This window comes from Coffea arabica, chromosome 9c, assembly GCF_036785885.1.
Source record: "Coffea arabica cultivar ET-39 chromosome 9c, Coffea Arabica ET-39 HiFi, whole genome shotgun sequence".
NCBI classification, from domain to species: Eukaryota; Viridiplantae; Streptophyta; class Magnoliopsida; order Gentianales; family Rubiaceae; genus Coffea; species Coffea arabica.
Genome location: NC_092326.1, coordinates 36,518,805 through 36,546,729, shown reverse-complemented (window position 1 = coordinate 36,546,729; position 27,925 = coordinate 36,518,805). Strand labels below are relative to the sequence as shown.

Below are 27,925 nucleotides of genomic sequence, written 5' to 3'. Positions count from 1 at the left end.
AAGCATTTCTTGAAAATGTGAAGGACCAATTCGATAATTTTCTCTTATCATTTCTATTTTATTTTTTTTTAAATGTAAGCAGCGTGATTTCGAATACGAAACTTCTCACTCACAATCCTTTCCCTGAACCTCTCTCTCTCTCTAACCGAGACTTACCACAAGAAAACCTCACAAGCGGATGAAAAGGATGCGTTGCTTGAGTCAACAAGTGTGAGAATTGCTTATAACCTGTGCATTTTTTTCCCCCTGCAAAGAGTTTCAATGAGCTTTGCCATTATATATCCTTGCCAATAAATTTGACATCATAAAGTTACAGTTGGTTCCCAAAGGGGTTTTCACTCAATTGTTTCCCAAAGTCTGCCTAAGAAAGTAAATAAATTAGAAGAAATGAATTGGTTGTGTAGTCCTAAAAGCTTTGAAAAGCCATGGAACAGCATTTTTTTTTTTTTTTGTTAAGGATATTACCAATAAACCATTTCTTTGCCATGAACTGATCTTGAAGCTGGCACTTATAGATTACAGTTTTAAGGACAATCCAAACAGTTTTAGAATTTAGATTGAAGAACTCTTCTATAAGTTAACAAAACCAATGTAATGTTCTCCCATGAAGGAAATGAATTTTCAGTGCTTGTCTCTTGAGTTTTTGCACTGGTTGAGGAGGATTTTACCGTGCAAGAAGAATTTGAATTTTTAAAATGGTAAGATTAATTTTAAAAAAAGTGTATAAAACAGGGTAATAATTATTAATATGTATATGCCCCGTAAGCACCCAATTTAAAAAAAAAAAAAAAATCCTTGTTACAATAGTTTGAGGTCAGTTTGGCGGAGACACACAAACTAAGGAAACCTAGAGTTACAAACGATTGAATAACAAATAAAAAAAAAAAAAAAGAGGAAACCTAGAGTTGTCATTTCATACTAAATAAAAATCTCTTTTTAAAAGATTCCTATCGAAAAACGAAAATAAAAAGATTCCCAATTACAATTCTTATCACTACTGCGTTAACTGTAATGTGCTGAAGGTTGACCCTATCGCATGCAAAAATATGCAATTCCAATATAGAATTTGACCGCTTTAATTTACGATTGAATACTTTGTGAAAAGGGGCCTTAGATGATATCATCCTTTCTTCTTTCCTTCCATGTACTTCAACAATCCAACACTGAGGTGCACAACTTGAAAAAGGCGAGTCCAATCCTTTCCTTATTACCTTTTCTTTTTCACTCTTTTTTTTTTTCAAAAAAGAAAAAAAAAAGGTTCAGGTCCGTCAAACCCACAACAAGCAGGCTTCATAGCAGAAAAGATCCACTTTGTAATATAATATAAATAGGACACAATGAAAAGTCAAACACAGTACTACTGGTCTTTAGGGGAAGCAAAATCCAAGTATCTCCTCCAACAAGCAACAGGCAACAGCAGCATGGTCTCTGTTTGCCCTGTGTTAGACCGTCGTTAAACCCTGTTTCAGATATATATATCTCCATATTAACAAACATAGAACCCAGAATAGAGCGAAAGATTCCAGAAAGAAAGAGAAAATTCACGCACCAGTCACGCAGAGAACGATTGGCAAGGATGATTATGGTGAATCCAATGAAGAAGAGGGCGACTGACATCTGCTTGAGTGGGGGATCGAGGGTCATCCGGATGGCCAAGAGCAGCGAAACAGCACAGAAGAAAACTGCAACGTGCTCCATGACACGAGATGATCTGGGGTGATGCCTACGTATGTAAATAGACACCAACATAGCTAAGAAGGCCATCTCAAAAGCCACGCAGAGCCAGGGAAAGGTTGAAGCAGCCGGCAGAGTTGCACGAATTTGGAGGGCTTGCAAGACGACGCTAATGGCTGCAAAACATGTTCCAATGACCAGCAAAGCCCATTGCATGTTCATCACGTTACCAATCTGGATGCGACGATCATGATCATTATTATCGGGCTGCTGCTGCTGCACCTGCTCCTCTGTTTCGGAGGATACTGTGCCAGGCAGCTCGAGTCGGTGGGTGGGTAACTCTGAAGGTATTGACCTGTCCTTCCTCCATAGCGGGAGCTGCTTGGCGAGCCCAATCAAGGTGAAGAAGAAGCGGACGGCTGCAAGCTTGAATTTTCCCCACATTTCTGTTTCCCTTACTTTGGTGCCGGAAGAAACTTGCGGATGGGGCTTTTATAAGAAACTTGCGGATGGGGTTTTTCTGTATGTCCAGTTGTTCACTGGACAATACTCACTGTAGTGGAATGATCAATGATGTAAAATGAAAAGGGGCCCGCTCAGGTCAAATTCTTTGCTTGCATCATTCTTTTAGTACTCCATGTTTGGATGATGTCAGGGGCGGATTTACAGTGGGGCCGGTCGGGTTTGGGTCAACCCGTCAGAAAATCTGTTGACCCGAACCCGACCCGTCAACCCGTGACGAGTCAGGTATGCTGACCCGAACCCAAAAATTTTAGGTTGAAGGGTTGGCAGGTCGACCCGAAATGACCCGAAACTTAATTTTAATTTATTAATTTATCACTGTAATTTCTAATAAAATCAATTTCTCACAAAACTAATTACATAATCAAGTAATAAAAATTTAAATAAATAATTCCAAACCAAATCTAAAATAAATTAAACACCATAAAAGTGTTTTATCCCAAACAAAATATAAAATAAATTAAAACAGTATAAAAGTAAAAATAATATAATATATTATTTGTCCAAATATAATAATTTCAACTTCACACAAATTAAATAAATTCATTTAGGATTAAGTAATTAATGCCTTTGAAAAAAAGAATAACTTAGTTTAGTTAGATAGAATTATTTTTATGTTTATTAAATTATTTTTTAATTCGTAAACGGGTCATATCGAGTCATATCAGGGCACCACGGGTTGACCCGAAATCGACTTGTTTTCTTTTCGGATTTATCGGGTCCAACCCGATTCTGACCCGAATTCCCGAAACCTCAACCCAAACCCATTAATTTCGTGTTAGGTTCGTGTCGTGTTTTCAGGTCGTGTCAAAAATTACCACCCCTAACCGGAGGCAAGGCCCTAGTGGCCCCTTAAATTTCTATAATATTTATAAAAATTTGATATAATTTTAAATGTGTCCCTGGAGTTTTATTTATCTGTTGATTTATATACTTTTAAAGTTACCTTTGATTTTATCTGTTATTACAGCTACCGAAGAAAGAGTTTTTTCAATTATAAATATAGTGAAGAATCGATTACAAAATAGAATGGAAGACAGTTGATGAATAATTGTTAATTTACTTATATTGAGAAAAATATACTTTATAAAATTCAAAATGAAAAGGTTATAAATCGTTATCAAAATATGAAAACTCGTCATGAGCAATTGTAAATAGTTTAATTTGTTTTTTGAAATAAAATTATTATTATATTAATAATTTTGACTTTGTCTTTTTATATTTTTCATGAAATATATGCATCATTTGTATTTGTTGGTGAATATTTTTTTCTTTAAAAACTAGAAAAAAAAATAGATAAAAAATTTTAAAGTTACTTTTGTCCCTGCTAAAAAATTTTTCTGACTCCGTCCCTGTTTCTGTCATGAGTAATGAAAGAAATCCAAAACTGGCCGCAAATGAAAAAAAAAATCCCATCTCCCAAACTGTCCCCACTAAAAAATTTTTCTGACCCCGCCCTGTTTCTGTCACGAGTAATCTCATCTCCCAACCTGGCCGCAAATGAAAGAAAAATCCCATCTCCCAAACTGGCCATAAAAGAACGGGCCATAAAAAAAAAAAAAAAAAAAAAAAAACTGGCCATAAAAGGTCCCACATACTTTTCTTTTTCTACCGAATCCCATCTAGCCAGTAGCCACCAAGATTCCCATGCACGCACAAGAATCCGAATCCCATAAAAGAATGCTCGCTCGGTGAGTATAATGTTGTAAGCATAGTTATTAAACCCGATCCGGTTCGGCGGTCGAATCGGTCAAATCGGTGAACCGGCTATTAGGTCGGGCCGAGTCTTAAATTGGATCGTTTGAACAACGGAATCGTTGACTAGTCAACGGCCAGGCGGTCGGACCGGGCTAAATCGGAAACCCGGCCAATTTTGTCCACGGACCAGTTTTGGTGGAAAAATTTTATTGCATTTGTCAAGGCTTGAACCTGGACCTCCACCAATCACTAACGTATGCTTACCACTAGGCAGCTCCGAAATTTTTTAATAAACGGTATTTATTATAATATATATATATGTTTTTTCAATTCTATCTTTTTTTTCTCTAAAATAAATTTATTTGAAATTTTTTAATAAAAATTAGTACCCTCCAAACTCTATAATTTATAAAATGAATTTCAAAAATAACACATTACATAATTCATTTCAAAGACAAATATTAATTTAATAATTTTTTACACTTAAAATTCATAAATAAGCTACATTATTACACTAAATATAGATAAAATTTTACACTTGAAGTTTGGTGTATTACTAAATAACTTTATATTTAATTGATTCTTATATGAATTAATTATTTTATAGCAAATTAAATTAAATGAGCTTTTACTATGGCATTATTTATTACAATTTATATCATATATCTTATATAAAAAATTATGAAATATAATATTTAAATATATTTAGTGACCCACCGGTTCAACCACTCACCCACCGATTGAACCAATAACCCGTTGACCCATTCCCTTCGCCGGGTTCCTTCCCGGGTTGAGTTTAATAACTATGGTTGTAAGTGCTAATAACTGGAATTAGAATCATTCTGGCTGTGCCTTGCCCAATCTACTATGTAACAAATATTGAAAAATTCCTTGCCACTCTTATTTTTAACCTTGGGCACAATTGTATCTAAATCCTTATTCTATATTAGAAATAAATTATCCATTTGAAAAGGTTCAAAATTCTCGTTAGACTGAATAATCATTCATCTAAATCCAATAGCACAACTAATACCCAACCAATTGTGTAGAAAATATAATTAAAGAGCATCTAAATTGTAAGTAAGTAACGACAATTCATATGTAGATATATATAATGTAATAAGATGCTTATCACAGATCATGCCCCACCCATTAAAATTGAAGAAATGTTGATCCTAACAATATTAGAAATGAACATTATTTTTTTATTTATTTTTAATTGAAATGCAGACCTGAATACTGTTATTATTGGCTGTTCTTTTTTCTTTTTAAGTTTAAGAATTTTTTAAACAGCATTTTTAGGCTAAAGGATTAAAGTTTTAGCTAAAAAGAAATCCGATATTAGAGATTCATGTAGAAAACTTTATTAAGTTCAGTGATTTTGTGGTATAACTGAAAAATGGATTGCTTGCATCATTGATCTTTAGGTTGTAAAATAGCATGCCTTAGGGATTATTCATACGTTTACTGGCAAGATGTGGGAAAAAATTAAGTGCGTAAATTATTGTTTTCTAGCAGTAGCATCTTTCCAATGAAAATCAAACACATCCTATACTATCCTATACTATGTAGTCTATGTTGCATTTGTAAATGTTTAATCAATAAGGGTCTGTTTGTTTCGGGTGAAAATGTTTTCCAGGAAAATATTTTCCTAATTTCCCGTGTTTGGTTGCACAAAAGTTACTGAAAACATTTTCCTATGTAAAATATTTTCACTCATCTTATGGAAAACAACTTCCCTTCCAAACTTACTGAAATTGTTTTCCGAAATGCATGCATCCCGCTTGTAGTATATTCCAAACTTACTGAAAACATCTTGTAGTATGTTCTTTTTTTTTTAGTGTAAATAGGAGGATTCGAACCCAAAACCTCCTCCTTACACTCCCTCCCCCGTACCACCCAACCCAACCCTCCCCCTAGTATATTCAAAATAAAAAAAAAACCTCATCCTACTCATCCTATGCTAGTAATTAATTATGTATAATAGGGACATTCTTTTCTAGAGAAATTTTCAGCATTGAAAGTGCAAGATATATGTCACAATAAGCATTGCATGTGATTGATATTTGACACTAAATGACCAGCAATTTGTTTATTGCTTAAGGAGATATTTTGTATTCATATATACATTTCTCCAAGATTTTTTAAATTTAAACAATGAGATAAATTTTCTTATTTTGCATGAGAAGAAGTACGTAGTTATAATGTGTAGAAAGTAAAAATAGAGATAAAGTGAAAATATTTCAAAAGTTAAACAAACACCAGAAAAATGAAGTAAGAAAATATTTTCAATAAGCTAACCAAACACCTGAAAATGATGAAAGGGAAATGATTTTCATGGAAAATTACTTCCACGGAAAATATTTTCCCAAGAAAAATATTTTACTTCCAACCAAACAGACCCTAAGAGTAAGAACAAAGAGGCAAATGTAGAACCTCTTCTTAAATGAAATCACATAATATCCTTTCCATTTAACCAAAAGTTCCCCATTTTCCTCCTTTCAAGTAGAATTATCATGTGGGCAAGTAAATTCTATGCAAGAAATAAAAAAAAAAAAAAAGAGAGTTGATTTGACATTGAATAAACTCCAGCTTCTTCCTTTCGTTTGTTGAGAGGAAAAAGAAATAGACGGGAAAGAAATGGGAATGGAGCGGAAAAATGGTAGGCTAAAAGTCAAAAGAAGCGGAAAGTGATAGTGCAGAGGAAGAAGGAAAAGACGGGGAAGAGCAGGAGGAAGGGTGCAGGTGAAAAACCAAAATTCAGCCCAAATAGTGAGCTACTATTCTGAAAGCCTGTTATGTCTGGAAGGACAAACACGTACTTTTAAGGAAAAGGACAAAAATGCCCTAGAATGACCAGGGTACGCTTTATGAGGTTATTGCAGGAAAAAAACAAAAACACAGTAGTTGCTTCTCTCCCATGTTTGCGGTGGATCAACGTGGAAGAAGAAGCCTTATCTACATGTAAGATAAGATAATTCTGCGAACACGTGTGCAAATGTAAGTACCAAGATTCCCAAGAAGTTTTTTTTTCCGGCCATAATGTTGACTACAAAAAATGGCAAGGAGAAAATGAATAATTTTTCCCAGAAGGCTAAATGGGCCATCTCTGAATTGAATAATAGGGTGCTCATGAGAATTAAATGGGTCGGCCCAAAATCTTAATGCCAAAACATTTTAATTTCACTCTTTTTTTTTTTCTTTTGAAAACTTCTCTTTTTTCCAAGCCCAAAGGACTTTTGATATTTGGATAAACCTAAACCCCGTGAAAGCCCACAAAAGCCGGTAACTTTTGAAAACTTCTCATTCTTCTTCATATATACAGTTTCCCTAAATTTCCAGTTTTCACTTTTGAGTCGAAACTTGTAATACATTTCAATGTGATGATGTCCATCTTTCTACCACCATGCATACATGATATTTTTACTGTAGCACTTTTTGTGATGCGATGTACGTGAGATAAAAAGGTAATTGGGAAGATAAAAAGATGTATTGAAATTTATAACGATGATGTAAGCAAATATATTTATTTGGAGAAATAATCAGCTGTCCAAACAAACCTACCTTTTTTAATTCCTACACACTAATTTTGGTTTTTTTTTTTATTTATTTAAATCCGCCACTGCTTTGTAGTTTATACTACTACTACAGTACTACTTTTCTTAAGTCCACTGGAGAAACCGTTGGTAGGTAGTTGGAAGAAAAATGAAAGGTGCTTTTCTGGTGTAAACTTCGGGGAAGGTAGAGCCCCAACCGAAATGTGGAAAGGAACACCCACGCTGAACGCGATGCTCCGAAATCACCGCTCTCCACTGTCAGTATTGGTCTCCGATCTTGGCACCTGTACGGTAATTGTCAACAAATTCCTTATTTTGTAGCCAAATCAAATGTGCAGTTAGTTAGCACAAGCCTTGAAATGAGAAAACTCTCTATTTTTGGACAAACAATTTTCCATGTGTGAGGCGCGGCTTTTTGTTTGTTTCAATTCAATCAAGCCTGGTACACACATACTGCCTTTTTTTTTTTTTTTTTTTTTTTTTAATAGTATAATTCTTGAATCCTTGTGCTTGGATATCAAAATTTTTCAAATAATATTTCGCTTGCATCATAAATACATTTTTCAATCCAACTTTTTATATTTTCATACTGTAGCACTTTTTGTGATGCGATGATGCATGTGAGATAAAAAAAAAAGGTAGTTGAAAATAGAAAAAATGTGGATTGAGAAATGTTGTGTTCACGATGCAGGCGAAATATTATTGTGTGAAATAATTCAGCAATCCAAACACACTTGGCTTAGACCACTTTTGTAGAAACAGAGCCAGATGCACCCATATACATTTGGCAACTGACTACAAAAATATGAATCAGACAGAAAACGAACAACAAGGAGAAAATGAATAATAATTTTTCCGAGCAGGCTGAATGGGCCATTTCTAAATTGCCTTCAGGCTGCTGAAATTTTGATCCAGCTTGATAGAGCATGCATGGGCTTTACTTTCAAATTCAGAGGATGACACAATAATCCACCAAGTTAAGCCCTGCATGTATCAAATATATCTATACATTAATTAACCAAAAAATAAAATACAGGAAAAGATTCCAAAAAGAAAGAAAGAAAGAAAGAAGGATATTACCAATCACTTGTAGAACGGTTGGCAAGGATTATTAATTAGGAGGAATGCAGCAACGATTGAGGGGCATCAAGATGGCAAGCAAGCACAAATGCAACAGTAATGTTACTGAAACTCGGATGAAGCTGGAAAAAATTTGAACTGCCGGAACCTTTTTCTATTAACCTTAACTAGCTTGTCACTAAGGAGAAGGTATCACATGTTGCTGGAGGGTAGGTTTGCATCGAAAATCCAATAAAAAAAACAAGAGCAATGTGTTCGCTTCTGACTGAGGAGAAGAATTCCAAACAGTACTTTTCTTGAATCTCTGCTCCTCTTGTATACCTTAACTTCTTGTTTTTCATTAAATCTGGTGTTCTTTTCATTCCTTACATAATGGGGAAAAGGTGGAGCAGATGCTCAATTCCAACACTAAAAGTCATACGATATTCCTCAGACTGTAGTGGATCCATTTTGTTAATGATGCTCGACTTTCTTGTCTGACATACAGTGGATACTATAGAATACCTCCACCACCACAACTTCTCTGAGAGAGAGAGAGAGAGAGGGAGCGCCCCGGGGAGGGGGTGGGGAAGGCAATTACGGTAAGCCAAAGCAGTAGTAACCAATAAATCTATGAGAAATCACCGAGCCATTTAAGGCTTTGGTGGGGCGGGAGGCAAGGGTTTGAGCCATCAATTACTACATTACGTGGTTCTTCAAAAAATCCAGACGGGTGCGTAGTGCACGTGTTTGATTCGGTAGTGGTTCTGTTCTCATCAATTTCCTCGTAGGCCCAGTTGGACCTTCTATTTGTTAGATTAAGATAGAATAGGATATAAATACAAAATGACGATTGACACAAAAAAAAAAAAAAAAAAAAGTCGCTGGAGCATTTAAGCACGATAGAGTGAATGCTTGTCAAATTAATGATTAAATGAAAGGTCAAACCGGATGTAAGCTGCTCCATTATCTTCTCTAAACGATTGGCAAGAGAAAATTCACGCACCATTCACGCAGGGAACGATTGGCAAGGATTATTATGGTGAATCCAATGAAGAAGAGGGCAACGGACATCTGCTTTAGTGGGGGATTGAGGGTCATCCAGATGGCCAAGAGCAGCGCAACAGCACAGAAGAAAACTCCTACGTACTCCATGACACGGGATGCTATGGGGTAATGCCTGCGTATGTAAGCAGATACCAACAAAGCTAAGAAGGCCATCTCAAAAGCCATGCAGAGCCAGGGAAAGGATGAAGCGGCAGGGAGAGCTGCACGAATTGTTATCTGGGCTCGATCCTGATGACTATTATCGGGTTGCTGCTCGATCTGTTTCACATACTGCACCGCTAGGCTCAACTTGGGCAGCGGGCAACTCTGGTGGAATTGGCCTTACCCTCCTCCATAGAGGGAGCTGCTTGGTCAGGTCGATCACGGTATTAACAGGACAGCAAGCCTGAATTCTCCCCTCATTCCTTATCAGAACAAATTAATGTGTGCTTCAAGGGAATTTTTTTTTCGGTTGCAATTGCAAAGGGGGATGTGTTTCTGCAAAGCTGAACGAAATGCTTGGGAGGAGTCTTGTTAATATGCCATTAGGTCTAAAGTAATATATATATATTCCATACTTCGGCCGTCTTGGGTGGCAAACGTCTCACTTTGGCAGTCTCGATCGGCCATCTCGAACAGTGACACTAAAGAAGTTTCAGGTTAGGTGAGTTGAAACAATTTTCTTGTAGCCTCCACTCCTAGGCCCCGTTTGGCTGTTGCCGAGCGTGACCAAAAAAGAAATGAAGGCAATGGAAAGTAACGCGTATTCACTAAATGAAATAGCACGGTCAGAAACGTTAATTGACAAAACTTTCATCCTCAAACGTTACGAGTATAAATAAAATTGACCATACCCAATAATGATCAAACAGCTCTTTAACGGTATGGTCTATTTCCAATAATATGGCATAGCAGAATACTCAATTAATAGAATCTACAAGACAGTGAGTTAAAAATCACATTAAGGTACACTTCAAAACTGTTTCATAATAATAATCCTCAGCAAAGTTAGGCATCTCAAACAGAAACAGAGAATCAAGAGTTGAAGCCCATAAACAAGTGGAATCACAGAACTGATTCAAACGGCCTTGTCAGTATGGAAGCGTTCAGTAGATGGCAAAAGTAAATTTGAGTCGCATATTTAGCACATTAAGAGACAATTCGCATTGGGTTTTTGAGAAGTTTTTATCGAAAAAATATTCTGCAGCACCTTTTTGAGACATAATGTACATGAAGTATGAGTAATTAAAAATTATGTGAAGAGATTATTCTAAAAAAAAGATTTGTCCACAAAAACTGCAATCTTTACTTCATAAACCAAAATTTTGGCAATAATTCGCGCAAATGATTTCCACTTAGCAATTGATTGCCATGGTTTTAATTGATAATTATCACCAAATTCCTTACTTTACAACCAAATTTTGCTCATGTGTTATTCATCAAACCCTGATAGTGTACACACTGACAGTATATTTAAGATTTACTCAATGAAGTATAGTTCGTGCAACCCTAAAGAAGAGAAACTGTATCGCGGACAAACAATTTTTCATGTATGTGGCTCTTTGCTTAAACCAAGCCGGGTACAAACATACTGCCATCTTTCTGTGCTCTCTTTTATAGTATAATTCTTGAATCCTTAGAAAGGAATAATTAATCTATATCCATGCCATGCTATGCTTAATCAGTTTTATTCGAAGCTCCACTCTCCTATCTAATGCCGAGATTTAAACCACCGCGATTGAGCTAATTAGAGAAATACACATGCCTCCGTTAAATGGAGAATGAACATGGCAAGGTATAAATTATGTGGAAAAATGGCATTAGGAATACCAACATGATCAAGCAGCTTTTGGGGTTTACCCTGTATTCCAAAATTCCCCCCTCAAAGCTAGTTGTACAACCAAGTATACAATTAGTCCTAGTTCTTGTTACTTGAAAAAAAAAAACCATCAATTCAATCTCGGCCAGTAGCCTCTGTCAGAATTGAACTGCAATTATGTGATTATGCCTTAGAAGAATGTAGAACCGAATACAATTCTAGTATCCAATTCTGACAGGGGACAAACAGAAGCCAGATACACGCATATACATTTGGCAGCTTAACTGTTGCCTGCATAAATAAAAAAAAAAACCATAACAAGGAGAAAATGAATAAATTATTCGAACAAGCAAAACGCCTTCTCTATTGCATTCAGACCGCTGAAATCTTGATCCGGTTGAGGAAATGGGTTTTGATTTGAAGTTCTCTATTGGGGAATTTTGCAGATTTCGTCATTAGTAATCCTGTTGTATGACAGGATTCTAACGAAAATGAACTGGGCTGGCTGAAAATTTTAGTCTCAATAGATCTGAATTCCACTCTTTTTTTTTTTTTTTTTAAGAAACTTTCACTCAAGTTTACTGTTCTTTGTAAGATCAGTTCCCTCAATCTCGAGTTTTCCTATTTTATTCTGAAGTAATGCTATTTAAGAAATAAGCTTTCAATAGTTTTCCTATTTGTTCTTTCTATTTCTCTCTTCTTTCAATTTCACATGCAAACTTTTTTCACATCCTATCTTTTTCCGTTCCAGGTACTGCAATCATCACGGCAAAAAATGATAAGGTCTACCTGCCTATGGACTGCCCAATCCTCCTCCTCTCTTCTTAAGACAAAATCATAGCACGATCTCCACAATTAAAGGAAATGTATAAACACAGGAATCATAAAACATCATTTCATTTCAGTTGATTATAGTACTAGTCATCAAACAAATTACACGATCAACATATATTTCCAACAACACCACCACCACCACAATCGTCTCTGTTTGCCCTGTTTCGTTGTACAATGCATATAAAACAACAACACTTCTTCTCAGCAAAACTGAGAATTTTAAAACTGAAAAGGCAGATCTTAACTTGGTAGGACAATTCGTGAGTCATCAAGGCGGGAAACGATCAGCACCATGTTATGTTAAGCCCTGTGTCAAATGTTTGTATACATTAACCAAACATAATCAAAAATAAAATGCAGTGAAAAATTTCAGAGAGAGAAATTACCAGAAACTAATATAACGATTGGCAAGGATTATTATGAGAAAAGCAATGAGAAGGAGCTTGTGGGATAACGGCTTCAGTGGGGGGTGGAGGAAAGGTGTTGAGACGGCCAGTATAAAGGCAACAGCGCCAAAGAGGACTGCAAGGTGCTGAATGAGACGAGAAGCATTGGGGTAAGGGCGTTGTAGGTAACTAGATACTAAAACAGCCAAAAAGGCCAGCTCCACTGCCAGGTAGAACCAATGAAAGATGGCAGGGAGAGGGCCAGGAATTTGGGCAGCTTGCAGGGAAGTGCTAACGGTGGCAAAAGAAACTCCCATCACCAGAAATACCCACTGCATGTTCACTGTGTCACCCATGGGGACTACTCGATCAGCACGATCAACTCCTTGTTTTGGCAGACTACGAAAATGAGGTCCAGATTCCAACTATCAATCCTGTAAAATACCCAGGTGTTATTTTGTGCCTATCCCGGAAGGTAATGCTGTGCTCTGCTCTTGTATAAATCAAAATTCGGGTTTTACCTTAGGACCATTGTTCACACTCTACTACTGCCATCAACCAAAATGGTGTGTTTATATTTGATGTGTTGAGTCTAACATTTTAAAACTATTTCATGCACAAATAATAATAACAACAACAACAACAACAATAATGATAACAATAATAATAATTTTATGTGTTGTTCATTATAGCAAAGTGTACAATGAGTTAAGATCCTCTTCATTACATTTCTCTCTATTGTTCCTTAATTCTATTTATATCTAATATTTTATAACTCTATAAAATCATTTGATTGTGTCATTGTTTTTCTTTTAATCTCTAGACCAACCCAAGAAAAAATAAATATTCTTTTAGAATACTTTGACATTCAATTTACACGAAACGTTTTAATGGTGAAAATGACTGATTGCATCGCCTCTCACAGCAGAATAAGTCAAGCTGTTCAAACAATTCTAAACGCTCTTAATCTAAACTGAATCGTCTACTTATTTCTTCAAGAATTTTATGGCCAAACCACATGGTTCAAATTCATTGAACAATCAGATCCCATAGGCACAAACCTGCTCCAGATCCACTCCTACCTTTCTCAGAAACCAAAGACTACAAAAAGGATGTATCTTCCAGTTATGCTTAACTTCTTCCTACTGAGAATTTCAGTCTGGCCTACTGCCATATGCTTGTATGTACTTTATCCTAAATTTTCATCCAATAAGAAAGAGATCCAAAGCTCTCATTACTGGTGTCCATTGGCAAATTGTCTGTGACACAGAACCTAATCTAAGCTCATTTTAATCAGAAAAGGCAACACATGAGGAGAGATATTTTCAGCATGTAATGTTTATACAGCATACCGGTGTTGTATCAGGTTCTCACGTATTACCTGTTTGGGAAAAACTAACAATTAGATGGTGATTTTGAAGTGCCGGCCGGTCTGCATCTAGATCACATAAAATTCCCAAGCCCCCCTCAGTATGATCAGAGAAAAACCTATCAAACTCAGAACTTACTTCTAATATGTTTCAATAACAAGACATGGAGAGAAAGACCAACAATCAGGAAGTTCTTATGCACGACTAGGCATAGCATAAGTCAGAGCTCCCCCTTGAAGTTACATGTTTCAAGTAGTATGCCTGCCAGATTATGTTTAGCAGGCACAGTACACTTCAATACCCCACCAATTATTCAGATGAAACAAACCGTATCCGAAGCAAATCGAGAGGCTATACAAACATCTTCTGAATCGTTTTTCCAACGGCCAACAAGAATTACTTTCTTTCAATCACATCTCCACTTTCCTAATCTCTTTTTTTTTTTCAAAAAATTTTTTTTTCTTTCTCAAAAAAAAAATATTTTCCCCTTCGAAAAGCTATAGAGTTGAAGCAAAACAAGCAAACTGTAAGGCTAAAAACTCACCAAAGTCAATCCCAGCTCCACCGTCCTGCCTTTGCCTCTGTTTTCGGGGGGAAAAAAAAACAAATTCCGTGAGTAATAGGGAGTGAGAGGACTAATTATCACCAAGTCCTGCCTCCTGCTTTCTGTTTTTCGCGGAAATAAGGTGTTTTTCGGTGGGAAGGGAAGGTAGAACAGGCGCAGTAGTTTCCACGCTAGGGTTTAGCGTCCTTATGGCCGGTTTGGGAGCACAGGATAGAAAAGAAAAGACGAGCTTAAGTTATGAAAGACAAGAGCCCCTCGGGATTCGGTTTTGTGGTTGTAGTTCCAGTTGGAGGAGAGCCACGTCCAGGGATCGAATCCCCGTTCTATCGTGGCTGGTAATGTTTGAAGCAGGCCGTTCCAGTCTGCAGTGGGATTAGTTGGATCGTACGGTAACCAGTTCACGGGCTCAGATATTCACTGTGATGAAAAAAAAAAAAAAGTTATAAAAGACAAGAAAAGAGGAAAAATGAGTTGTAGTTCGGCTGTGTTTGGATCTGAGTTTTCCAAAAATTAGAGTTTTTTAAATATTATAAAAATTTTTAAAAAGTATTCTAAAAGTACTTTAAAAAATAGTTTAAATTTTTTTTAATATTTAAAAAATATCCCAATATATATTCTAAAAATCCTACTACTCTTAAATATTTCAAAATATATTCTAAAAATATTTCAAAATATACTCTAAAAATTCTACTATAATAAAATTTTTTAAAAACATTTCAAAAAATAGTTAATTCAAACGCAATACTAGAAAAGAAACAGAATGACTTTAGATATATATATATATATATATATATATATATATATATAACAATAAAAGCGCTCATTTAAGGATCGAATTGATATTTTAAAAAAATTTAAGGCTTTCTTCAATATTCTGTCCAAATCAGGCTATAAGTGGGCGCGCACTGAATTCCTTTAAATAAGATCAAATCCTTTGTTTTCTGTCATTAGTAAACTCGCAAAAAGAAAAATATTCCTTCTTTCCACTTACTTTTCTTTTTCTATCAAATTCCATCTCCCAAGTTAGCTATAAAAGGTTCCTCGCTCAGTGGCTGATGTTGAAAGTGTTAAAGTGGTCTGGAGAGATGGGCCCCTCTTTCACCTTCAACTTCAAGGCTTCAACTGCTGTTGTGGGCTTTTAACGAATCAATTCGCTGTAGAGTCATTGGACTTTGGATTATATTTCACTGCAACCGAAATCAACAGGTTCATCGGTTGTCATGGGCGCCAAAGAAAATCCCAAGATGCTCTAGAACAAGAAGCTGCTGCAACTTTGTAATGGCCAGCGAGCAAACCAAGGAAACAACTCCATAGACATGCAAGACCAGTGAAAAGTTAGGGGAAGAAGCTGATCGGGAGCTTGCAGAGCTGCACTATTCTAACAGCTGTAACATAAATTCTGTGACTAGCAATGGCCATTGCATGCTTATCAGATCATAGTCAATGGCCATTGCTTATCAGATCAACGATGGGCTGCTCCTCAGTCTCAGTTGCTGCCAGATGCTACTGTTTTCGACCTTGGCAAACTATATATATTATCTTCATACACATACTACAAAATAATAATATTTTTAGAGTTAACTAAGAAATTTCATTGAGCAAATGATACTTCAAATACAAGAGACTATTGGTTTACAAGATTTAGAGGTCATCATTTGATGTTTTTCTAGGAAAGAGTTTGATTGATGTAGAATATATATGAAAAAACGAGTATTAATTATTCATTTTTCATTGATTTTGAATTCTTTTAATATTTTTCTTCTTTTTGTATTCTCATTGCATGTTTATTTTTTGGTACGAGGCTTCTTTTTGGATGAGATCTGTGTCAAATTTTAGATGAATATGTAAAATACAAAATTAAATTAGTATAAATTAGTTCTTTTTAAAAAAAATAAAATGATAAATGGTGTGGAGCGTGTGTATCTGTTAATTTGATCATCTTTCAACGGATACTTGATGATGCGCGGGATTGATAAGAGTCACAAAATGATTGACTGGCATAGTGCGAGTCGAGCCAGCTAAATATTGTATATAGCTGGTATACAATCTGTACCCACTCCTACGCGACAGGCACTCAGCTGAATTGATAAGGGTCACAAAATTAGTTTTTTGCTTTTGTTTGAGGGCACGTTGTTTGATTGAGATTGAAACGCATCACTCTGGGTTTCCAAAATAATGCAACCTTCAGAGTTTAGAGTACAACAATAGAGGTTTAACTTCTTGTCATCTAATCCTTTGCTGACCTCCTCCTTATTGGGGCGATAGCTTCAAGTCAAATGTTAATAGACTATAAATTCTCAACAAAACAAGGGAAACCGAAAACGCCAAAGATAAAAAGAAAACCAAGTGACTTTCGGTTCCAAAATTCTTTAACTAAGTATAGGAAATAAAATGAACTATTAAAATTTGACTTAGAAGCTACGGATACAATAAGGAAAGAGGTTAGCGAAGGATTAGAAGACGAAAGATTCACTAAACCCACATCAGCTTTATAATTGAAAGCTTAAAAGATCTATTCATTCCTGGTTCATTTTTTTTTTTTCCCTTTTTATACTATGTCTATCTTTGGCTTCTCTTGTTTGGATGCAATGATAATAAATTCAATGATAGGTGTCACAACTGAAAAAGATCAATTCACTGTGACTAGATATTTGATCACGACATATTCGAACGAAGAAAAGATTAAAAAAAATTAGAACATCATTTATAAAAACGTCTGAACACCTGCCGAATTATATCCTTATTCACTGAGCTGATAATGGATTTACTGTGTCTCAGGGCATCTAAAGTTTGGCAACCATGATGAGAAGGATGACAATGGAGTAGAGTGGCACGGTGATCACCAGAGTGACAATGGGGTCGGAAAGTTCATTGAGATGGCCAGCATGAATGCCTTGGCCACCAAGAAAATGGCAGCATGGTGCATCAGAAGAGATGCCAGCTGGTTAGGTGGTCGGATGTATATATAAAGGCACAATCGCGGAGAGAAAGGACAGCTCAAGAGCCATGCATGCAAATTGCAAAACCAATGAAAAGCCATTTATCGGAAGTGGTTTTGAAGTTTGGAGAGCTTGCAGAGCAGCACCAACAGCAGTAAAACAAACTCCTATCACCAACAATAACAGTTTCATGCTCATCATGTTACCTTCAGCAGTGGCTAGGGGCTCGATGTGGCATCCCACCACCTGGTCTTGGGGGTGGCTCATCAGTGGAATGTGTTGTTGCATTAGTTTGGTCTACTCGGATGCTTAGCAATTCAGGTGGGGACTGGGGCTGTTCTGGCTGGGCTGTCCGGCCACCAGGTACAGGGTCTAAAGAGACGGTTGTCTTTAGCACAATTGATGACGTGGACGAAGGAATTCACGGATATTTTCCAGATGCTCATCACCATAGTTGTGAAGGACAAATCCAGGTACGTACAGGGTATTATTACAGGTGGCCTCTTCTATGTTCAATGATGATTCAGTTTTCGTCGGTTTCTCTAATTTTCATTAGGCCTCCCCTCTCTCACCGCCTGCCCGCCCCCCTTCCTCTAGCATAGGATGGAGTAGGAGCTAGTTCAATGAAGATTCAATTTTCGTCGGTTTTTCTAAACCTCATTGGATCTCTCCTCCTCTTTAGTGTAGGATAGAATAAAAGATCCCAGTGTAGATTAGAATAAGAGTAAGAGTATGCTAAATTAAATGGTGTCATTTGATAAAAAAAAAAAAAAAAAAAAAGAGCTAAGAGAATAGAAGTAGGAATAGGAGTAATAGTACTAGGTTAGGCGAGATGTTACCGTCTGATTAAACCAAAAAAAAAAAAAAAAAAAAAAAAAAAAGCTGACAGAATGTGAAATTGAGGATTTTCCGACAAGGTGGAGATGGTATTAGTCGCTTTCACTCGACTCTTTTTCCACGGAGTTTCACTTCCTTAGTCCTCTCATTTCCATTCTCGAGTCCACTCAGAGTTTCACTGCCAGGAAGTGGTAAGAGTATCCTCGGGCCCAATGGTTAGCCCAACAACCTTTGGGCAAGATTTACGGACTCAAATGTTTAATTCAAGTTGCACCTAGCCCAATGAATCTAATGTCATGTACCAAACATGCTCACTTCAAAATTTTTGACGTGGGACAAACAGAAGCAGGAGTGACGCATTTATCTCCTTAAGATTTTACGTTCTCGCAAAACCCAATCAAAATCCAAACTGTCACCCGCAAAAGTGATTAGTAAATTTTGCCGTTACTATCATTTGATGAATGAATCGGAGATGTAGCGTTTTTGTTCCTGCATTGGCCTTCATATTCTTCATTAAAGGCATATACTTTGCCTTTTTTAATAAAAATTTATCGAGATTACTAGAAGTCATAGAAATTAAGCATATAATTTCAACACCTATTTTGGTTGAAAATACGATAAGATAAAATTATCTCTAGACACGTGATATACATGATTTGCAGATAAACTTTAATTTTATGAATTGAAGTGTTGATCAAGTTTTATGTAACCTACTAACTATGGAGATTGCTTTCTAAAACAAATAAATTTAATACAGTACCTTTTTTCGATCTTTTGGCATTAAAATCACAAGGAACTATTCTGTAATATGATAACGAGAAAAGAAAATTTAAGGATTTTGAAGAAAATTATTATTCTTTAAAACTTGACAAAGCATCGAAGTGACGGAAGTAAAGTGGTAATATTTAGAAAACCCGTTTTGTAACTATAATTGGAGTGAGAACGGGTTTTAAACTAGGCCTTGTTCACATAATTGAGTGAAAACGGGTTTAAACTACGGGAATGGGGCTAATTACAATGGACAAACCTTACCTCCATTAAAGGGAGAATCAATGTGGGAAAACATGTTTCGTTTTAAAAAGTAAAAAATAGCCATATTTTTTTTTGTCGAAACGATACGAAATTTCATTATCAAAAGAACCATAATACATGTACGAGCAACGGCTCGAAATAACTGTTCAAAAGTGTTCAGCGAACACTGAGGAAAATTCTTTCCTCGTCCACAATTGTGCTTAAAGCATCCACAAGTACTTGCACACTTTTTTTTTTGTTATTTTCAAACGGCAAAATCATGTATAATAGTGTAAATATTTACTAAACGGGTAGTATAAATAGTGTAAACCCGTTTATAGTGTAACAAAAACGGGTATTATAGTTACACTATTACAAAACGGGTATTTTTAAATATTTACAAAAACGGGTTTTGTAACTATTTACAAAACGGGTATTGCTAAATATTTACAAAACGGCAAATTCAAGCTTTAAATACTTACACTTTCATTCCAAAACGGGTTTTCACTCAATTGTTTCCCAAAATCTGCCTAAGAAAGTAAATTAAAAGAAATGAATTGGCTGTGTAGTCCTAAAAGCTTTGAAAAGCCATGGAACAGCATTTTTTAAGGATATTACCAATAAACCATTTCTTTGCCATGAAATGATCTTGAAGCTAGCACTTATAGATTATAATGGACAATCCAAACAGTCAGAATTTAGATTGAAGAACTCTTCTAAGTTAGCAAAACCAATGTTCTCCCAAGAAGGAAATGAATTTTCTGTGCTTGGCTCTGAATTTTTGCACTGGTTGAGGATTTTACCGTGCAAGAAGAATTTGAATTTTTTTCTTTTTCACTTATTTAGCAACTTAACTGGAAAAACAATTTCAGACACGGATTTACCATTTTCCTTGCCCAAAATGCTAGAGTATTACTTCTCAAACATACAATCAACTATTAACTAAATTAACCTAGTTAAAGCATATGTATTGGGTTGGAGACTTGATATCTTTTATTTATACTCCCTCTTTCTGTACCGGCCGACCATCCCTCTCCCAAGAAAAATGATAGGTGTTATTGCCCAATAAAACAAGAAGGAGACGGTATAATTATCTTCATATAAATAATTCAAATGTGAAAGGCATTAAGGACTTATTAGTGGTCACCACCATACTCTTTCCTAAGTTTTGTTTTTGTAGCTATAGCTCATTAAAAAGCTAGACGTATTTTTAACTGACATGTTCAGTTTCCGTGTCTGGTAAACCAACTATGTAATACGTTATTATTTTAGTTAATTTGTTCATCCCACTAATGTTCGCAGAGTTCATCTTTTACTTCTTTTTATCTTTAAGTTTTCGAAGCTTGAAATTATTTTCGTTCCTAATTAGTTTTGTCGAGTTTTCATGTTTCCTTCCTCAAAAAAAATTCATATTTCCCGTTCACGGTAAAATTCAAGTTTGCAAGAAAATTACAAGACTAGAAAAATATACGATAAATATGAATTATATGAATTTTTTGGAAAAAAATATGTTAGTTACAATCTCCAAAATTTTCTCTAATTTGTAGAGAGTTTTTTTCGATTCTTCTCCTTAAACGTTAATCCAAGAGTTTCACAACTTGTTCTTGGATTGATCATCAATTCCTTCAAATCTTGATATAAAAGATTTGAAGAACTTGATGAATACGAACACTTGAAGATTCAAGTCTTGATATGAAGAAGACTTGAAGAATTTGAAGATGTAAAGACTTGAAGAATTTGAAGATACAGAGCCTTCACAGTTTTGCAACTTTAAGAAAATATGAGAGTAAGCCTTGGAGTTTCAAAAAAATATGAGAATATAAGATATGTGAAGATGCAGAACGTTCATAGTTTTGGAGTTTCAAGAAAATATGAGAGTATGAGTTATGTGATGTATGCGTTTTGGTGGAGAGACCTTCTATTTATAGGTGTGAAATAGGGTAGAAACTGAAGACATTTATGCTACTTTACTTGTGTATGCTACTTTACTTGTCTTGCAAGACATACAATCATATCAAGACTATACCACTTTAAATATTATCTCTTCATTTTATATTTAATAAAGAGGTAATATTAATGAATATTTTCTTCATTAACTAGGCTTTATAAGGACATATGACGTGACACAAATTAATTGGACGAATCATTGCAATATATAAGACATATATATGGATTAAATAACTCTAAATATTATCTCTTTAATAAAGAAATAATTATTTAGATATTTTTTCATAATTTTGCCAAATTATAGAGACATGTGATATGGCATAATTTGATTGGCAGAGGTAGTTCGGTATTTTTAATTGGTTGGGACATCTCAACTTGACATATGGAGAGACATGATTGGTTGCCAAATAATCAAATTTTCAAGTGTGTATAACATGTGGCAATTTTCAATTGGATCAAAAAAAGGCATAGAAATAATTTAATTTATAAACCAATGGTAATTTTTAAAATTAATGAAAATTCCATTGCCTACATTTCCATTTTCGAAAATTCAATTTCGTTTAATATATTCTGTTTCTCGATAAACAAGTATGAAAACTTCATTTTGGAAAACAAATATATTCCATTTTGGAAAGCTTCATTTCAGTCCGATGGAGGGAGTATTAGCTAAATACAAAAGGTTTTTTTAACAATTGATTTGATCAAAAGCTCTACTAAGACGAAATCGGGCAGGCTCCTTTCATTTTATCTTAGTTTCTTCTAGTGAAGTTGTCCTCAAAATCCAGCTCAATTAATAAAAATATTAATCAAATCTTGATTTGACTCTCAAAATCAAAGTCTCCCTTTCACTTAAGGTTTAGAGTTTTCTTATACAAATGTTTAGAGTCCCTCAGCAATCATTTTCCCTTCCTCAAGCAAGATTTTGAGTTTCGAATAAACCCGAAAAAAAGAAAAAGAGAGAAGTGAAGCCACATTTGAGTGGATTTAGAATTATCAAAATACAATGTGGTTGAAGTACAAATTGCACATTATCAAATATTGAAACATCATTTATGTTTGTAAACCTAAAAAGACAAAATACTTTTCGAAACTCATCAAAAACTCCTATTCAATTCGAACCTTTTTTGGGACAAGACCAAGTACCCGCAGCTACGTTCCTTCACTGACTGATTCTTCAGTCTCCAATTGACACTCGTTCCTTCACCACCATACTCTTTCCTAAGTTTCGTTTTTGTAGCAATGGCTCATCAAAAAGCTTAACGTATTTTTAACTGACATGTTCAGTTTCCATGTCCGGTAAACCAAATTTACTCTGTAATACGTTATTATTTTAGTTAATTTGTTCATCCCACTAATGTTCACAGAGTTCATCTTTTACTTCTTTTTATCTTCAAGTTTTCGAAGCTTGAACTTATTTTGGTTCCTGATTAGCTTTGTCGAGTTTTCATATTTCCTTCCTCAAAAACAAAAAGAAAAATTCCTATTTCCATTTTGGAAATCTTCATTTCAGTCTGATGGAGGGACTGTTAGCTAAAGACAAAAGACCTTTTAACAATTGATTTGATAGGAAGCTCTAATAAGACGAAATCGGGTGCGCTCCTTTCATTTTGTTTTAGTTTCTTCTAGTGACGTCTTTCTCAAAATCCAGCTTAATTAATAAAAATATTAACCAGATCTTGATTTGACTCTCAAAATCAGAGTCTCACTTTCACTTGGGGTCTGTTTGTTCGTTCGGCTGAAAATATTTTCCTTGATTTCGGTTGTTTGGTTCGCTTAGGATATAGGAAGAAGTTTCCCCACCGAAAATGTTTTACAGCAGTGGATGGGAAACAACGTACCTTGAGAAGTTACGGAAGTAAATTTTCTTTGAACACGCATCTACCTCTCTTCCTTTTAACACGTCTCAAAACTTCATGACTTCCTATCTAATTCTTCATTCTCGACATAGCAAAGGAAGAGAATCTAACCTACCTACCGGCTACCGCTGATCATCGGCTAAGAAAGCACCATAGAAAAAATCACTATAACATGATGCCGACTATCTTGTTCATTGCCTATCAACTCTCTGGTCGCCAACAATCTTTTTCTAATAATACGTATTCAGGCTATTTTCGCTTTCAATTGCAGAGATTGCAGAGTTACGAGTTCGAAGTCTGTTTCTTTTTTAATTTTTTTTTTGTATCAACTGAATTATGCACCAGAGGAGAGTCAGCCTTCAAGCAGCAAAATTCCTTTCATCTTGTTCTGATCTCATGTTTATTGACCAAATCGCTGTAATTTTTTTTGTTTTAGATCATTATAATATTGATTGCATCTATCGGGATGTCTTGAAGGAAGAGTGATAGGTTTTAGTTTTTATCGAGAGTTCTTCTTCCATGACTTGCCAAATACCAAAAAATTAGGACCAGAGCAAATAATTTTTTGGAAAACAATTTTCTTGGAAAAGATTTTTCTAAAGAAAACCTTTTACACTGTATCAAATGGACCCTTAAAATTTATAGTTTTCTTATTTCGATGTTTAGAGTCTCTCATGAATATCTTGATTTGATTTTAACAACTGAATCTCAAAATCTTGAAATTCAGAGAGTCTCTTAATTAAACTATTTTCTCTTCTCCTTTGTAAGCTCTAGAATTTTCTTTGAACCGAACTTCAGAGTCTCACTTTCACTTAAGGTTTAGAATTTTCTCATACCGATGTTTAGAGTTCCTCATCAATCATTTTCCCTTCCCTCTAGCAAGATTTTGAGTTTTGAATAAACCAAATATAAAAAAGGAAAAAGAAGTGAAGCCACATTTGAGTGGATTTAGAATTATCAAAATAACCATTTCTATCATCCAATTGTTATATGCAACTCCAAAGTAACAAGTACAAGCAAGGTTGATGGTAAAGACAAGACCTGAATATATTGCCAAGGATGGCACCTTTTATCTGGTGCATAGGCTTCACCAAACAATATGTTACTGTACAATCTAGACGAGATGTCACATATGATGCAATACAATTCCTCGTTTGTTTGTGTCCAAATCAATGAGCTTGTGGTTTAACTTTGGCCTCCAAATATAACACACAATAAAATAAAATGTAGTTGAAGTACAAATTGCACATTAACAAATAATGGAACATCATTTATTTTTGCAGACCTAAAAAGACAAAATACTTTTTGAAACTCATCAAAAACTCCTATTCAATTCGAACATTTTCTGGGACAAGACCAAGTGCCCGCAGTTACGTTCCTTCACTCTCTGATTCTTCAATCTCCAATTGATACGAGGATTCTGCTGCTGATGTTGGTCATGTCACTTTCCACTATCCTACCTTAACATTTCCAAATTCCTTTTCCATTAAAAAATTCTTTTGAAGTACAATCCCACAGGGCCATGAGAGTAATCAATTGGCAAAATCCTTCAAGAAGTGGGATAATGATTGAATTCCAACAACCAATTGTTTGCTCGTTAAGTTTCCAGAAATGGGAAAAATTGACACAGATGGAAACGGTTGATGCCACACCAACTCTAAGTTAGCCGATCGATCAAATGATGATGCTGGAATTGAGGATTTTGTGTCAGCCCTAACATCAGCCCTCTAGCAAGCTTTTTCTTTCCATTATTCAAAATTAAAAAATTTAATTAAGTGGCAATTACTTATTTAGATCAACCGTTGTATTATCTTAGTGTGCATTCTTTGGCTTGAAAAGATTAATAGGGGTCCAATCAAGTGTATTCGAAATTGAGTTCAAATTAAATGGTACTCGACCTTGACTGGATTAAGAAACTTAGGCTTGAATTTGAGTTCAAATTCATTGAATTTTTAAAATTTGAGCTCAAATTGGAGCTCGATTTTGTTTTGTCTTACTCAAACTCGAATTTGAATTCGGTCAAATCGAGCCAAATTGAGCTTAATTCGAGTTCAAACAAACTTACTTGAACCCAATCGAGTTTAAGTGATATAAATTTATCTTTTATATAATTTTAAGTAAGGGACATCGACGAACTTTTGAACTTCACATATTGAGCTCATCAAACAATTCGAGTTTCTCAAACTAGAATTTTAACTTAGTTAATGCGAGTTTAAGCTTGAGCTTTTGACCGATCAAGTATGCAAGTTACTCAACTGACCTTGACTTATTTACACCCCTAAACAAAATTGAATATACATCACAATGACAAAAGATGGGAATACCACACAAATTCTTCATTCAAGGATTCTAGAAAATGCCCGGAATCAGAGGTGAATAAGAGTCACACCTAAGGATATGAATTAAAAATAATACTCGTAGTTGTTATTTTTGAAGAATAATGACTTGCAATACGAAATTCAATTGTGCCACTAAATGTATTTTGCTAAATGAGAAATTCGCCACGCTCCTTATCTCTATTTTTCCTCTCACCTTTTATCTAAGAAATGGATGGCTCTAGTATTTGGTAAAACAATCTCTCAACACTCAATTGTTTAACAATACTTATTTTTGAGTGTGTTATTTTATATTCTTTGCCTAGTTACCTCAGTGTTAAACCTAGACAATTGCTATTGTTCAAGTATCATCTATTCATCTCAACAGACGCAAAGGTTGCCTAGTTGCCTTAGTCTTAAACCTAGACAATTGAGTCTCTTGATTCTTCATATATCAGATATATATTATGGAGATTAGCACGATTTCTCCTATCTACTTTTCACAGGTCAGGAGCAGGATAATATTCTCCTTAGAAATTTTTTGCATTATATAATTCTTCTTTTGGACCTAATTTCCGGTTTCATGTTTTCTTGAAGCTCGTTTGTCGTGTTACCAACAGAATAACAAAGCACGCGCAGCTAAGTATCAAGTAATTGGTACGTACTATATCTACCTATTCAGGAAACTCCACTGGACTAATTTGCCTGCTATTTCTTCATTAAGTAATCGTTATGGACATCCTAGCTTTTTCTCTCGTAACCTTTCACTTTCACAAATAATTGGGACCCCATAATTCTAATCGACAATCACTTATTTAATTCACACGACTGTGATATTATTATTTGGAGCTTAAACAATTAAAAAAAATTTCCCAGTAGCCAGATTATGATTATCTCCTCGTCTCACATGCAACATCTGTAAGTCTCAGAACCCTAATTTTTCCTTAGATCAATCATTCAACTAAGCTAAAAGGATCTATAAATACCACCATTTTTAAGCCTATATCCATCAAAGTGGTGGACAAAGAAAAATGGCAGCATTCTTCAACATTAGTGCAGCCCTGAATTTCTTCCTTGTTACATTTTCAATTTTCTCTTTTAATCCCTCCCGTGCAAGAGAAAGAATAAGCCCTCATGAATCCACCATTGTCCTTGGTTTAACTCGTTCAAGTACCATCCTTCCCACCCCAAAAGCCATTTCTTCTTCTTATTCATCAGTAAAGAAACTGTTAGACTTGCAGGACATGATGGAGCCCTTGAGGGAAATCGGAGATGGATACCTGATATCTCTCAATGTTGGCAACCCTTCACAAACCATCCAAGTTTACATGGATACTGGGAGTGATCTCACTTGGGTACCCTGTGGGAATCTCACTTTCAATTGCATCGATTGCGACGATAACAAGAACAGAAACATCATGGCTAGTTTCTCTCCTTTTTCTTCCTCTTCATCCATCAGAGATTCTTGTTCAAGCCTTTTTTGCATTGACATCCATAGCTCTGATAACTCCTATGACCCCTGCACTGTAGCTGGTTGCTCTCTGGTGACCCTACTAAAATCCACCTGTTATAGACCATGCCCTTCATTTGCTTATACATATGGAGAAGGGGTTGTTTCTGGGATTTTGACTAGGGATACCCTAAGAGTCCATGCAAGCAGCCCTGCAGGTGCATTTAGGGAAATTCCCAAGTTTTGTTTTGGTTGTATTGGAACCACTTATAGAGAGCCTATAGGAATCGCTGGATTTGGTAAGGGTCCACTCTCACTTCCTTCACAGTTAGGTTTCCTCCAAAAGGGTTTTTCTTATTGTTTCTTGTCTTTCAAGTTTGCTAACGACCCTAATATTTCAAGTCCATTAATAGTAGGAGATCAAGCTATTTCCTCTAAAGAACACATGCAATTCACTCCAATGTTGAAGTGTCCCGTGTACCCTAACTTCTACTACATTGGCTTGGAGGCAATATCTGTGAGCAATATTACCTCAACTGAAGTCCCTTTGAGCTTGAGAGAGTTCGATTCGCTCGGTAATGGTGGCATGTTGATTGATTCAGGAACAACATATACTCATCTTCCTAAGCCTCTCTACACAAACCTCCTCACTGTTCTCCAATCCATGACAACTTACCCTAGAGCAACAGAGACAGAAATGAGGAGTGGGTTCGATCTTTGCTATCGAATTCCATGTCCCAAAAATAATACTCTTGAAGATGATCTTCCATCAATCACTTTCCATCTCTTGAATAATGTAACTCTTGCATTACCCCAGGGCAATAGCTTTTATGCCATGGCTGCACCAGTGAACTACACTGTAGTGAAATGTCTGTTGTTTCAAAGCATGGATGATAATGTATATGGACCAGCTGGAATTTTTGGTAGCTTTCAGCAGCAAAATATGGAAGTTGTGTATGACTTGGAGAAAGAAAGAATTGGTTTTCAACCAACTGATTGTGCCTTAGCTGCTGCTTCGCAAGGTCTGCGAAAAGTATAG

At 35.5% G+C, this 27,925-nt stretch overlaps 2 protein-coding genes and 1 long non-coding RNA gene across 3 annotated transcripts; 1 reads left to right on the top strand and 2 right to left on the bottom strand.

Moving 5' to 3' along the window:
* Positions 1-1,213: 1,213 nt before the first annotated feature.
* Positions 1,214-2,120, bottom strand: LOC140014026 (uncharacterized). The gene is made up of 2 exons (XM_072064316.1): positions 1,550-2,120; positions 1,214-1,460 (listed from the first exon to the last, which is right to left on the bottom strand). Exons 1-2 carry the CDS (start codon positions 2,116-2,118, stop codon positions 1,454-1,456), a joined length of 576 nt encoding a protein of 191 aa, XP_071920417.1. The 5' UTR covers positions 2,119-2,120; the 3' UTR covers positions 1,214-1,453.
* Positions 2,121-12,257: 10,137 nt separating this feature from the next.
* On the bottom strand, positions 12,258-14,768 carry LOC113709070 (uncharacterized). Its single transcript, XR_011821042.1, has 3 exons — positions 14,511-14,768; positions 12,597-13,030; positions 12,258-12,517 (listed from the first exon to the last, which is right to left on the bottom strand). It is a non-coding gene; the product is annotated as an uncharacterized lncRNA (long non-coding RNA).
* An 11,780-nt stretch (positions 14,769-26,548) lies between these two features.
* On the top strand, positions 26,549-27,925 carry LOC113708171 (probable aspartyl protease At4g16563). The gene has a single exon (XM_027230642.1). It carries the CDS (start codon positions 26,681-26,683, stop codon positions 27,923-27,925), a length of 1,245 nt encoding a protein of 414 aa, XP_027086443.1. The 5' UTR covers positions 26,549-26,680.

Bases quoted from the DNA above. Each gene is read 5' to 3' on its own strand.
- LOC113708171 (XM_027230642.1), top strand. From the start codon at position 26,681: ATGATGGAGCCCTTGAGGGAAATCGGAGATGGATACCTGATATCTCTC.
- LOC140014026 (XM_072064316.1), bottom strand. From the start codon at position 2,118: ATGTGGGGAAAATTCAAGCTTGCAGCCGTCCGCTTCTTCTTCACCTTG.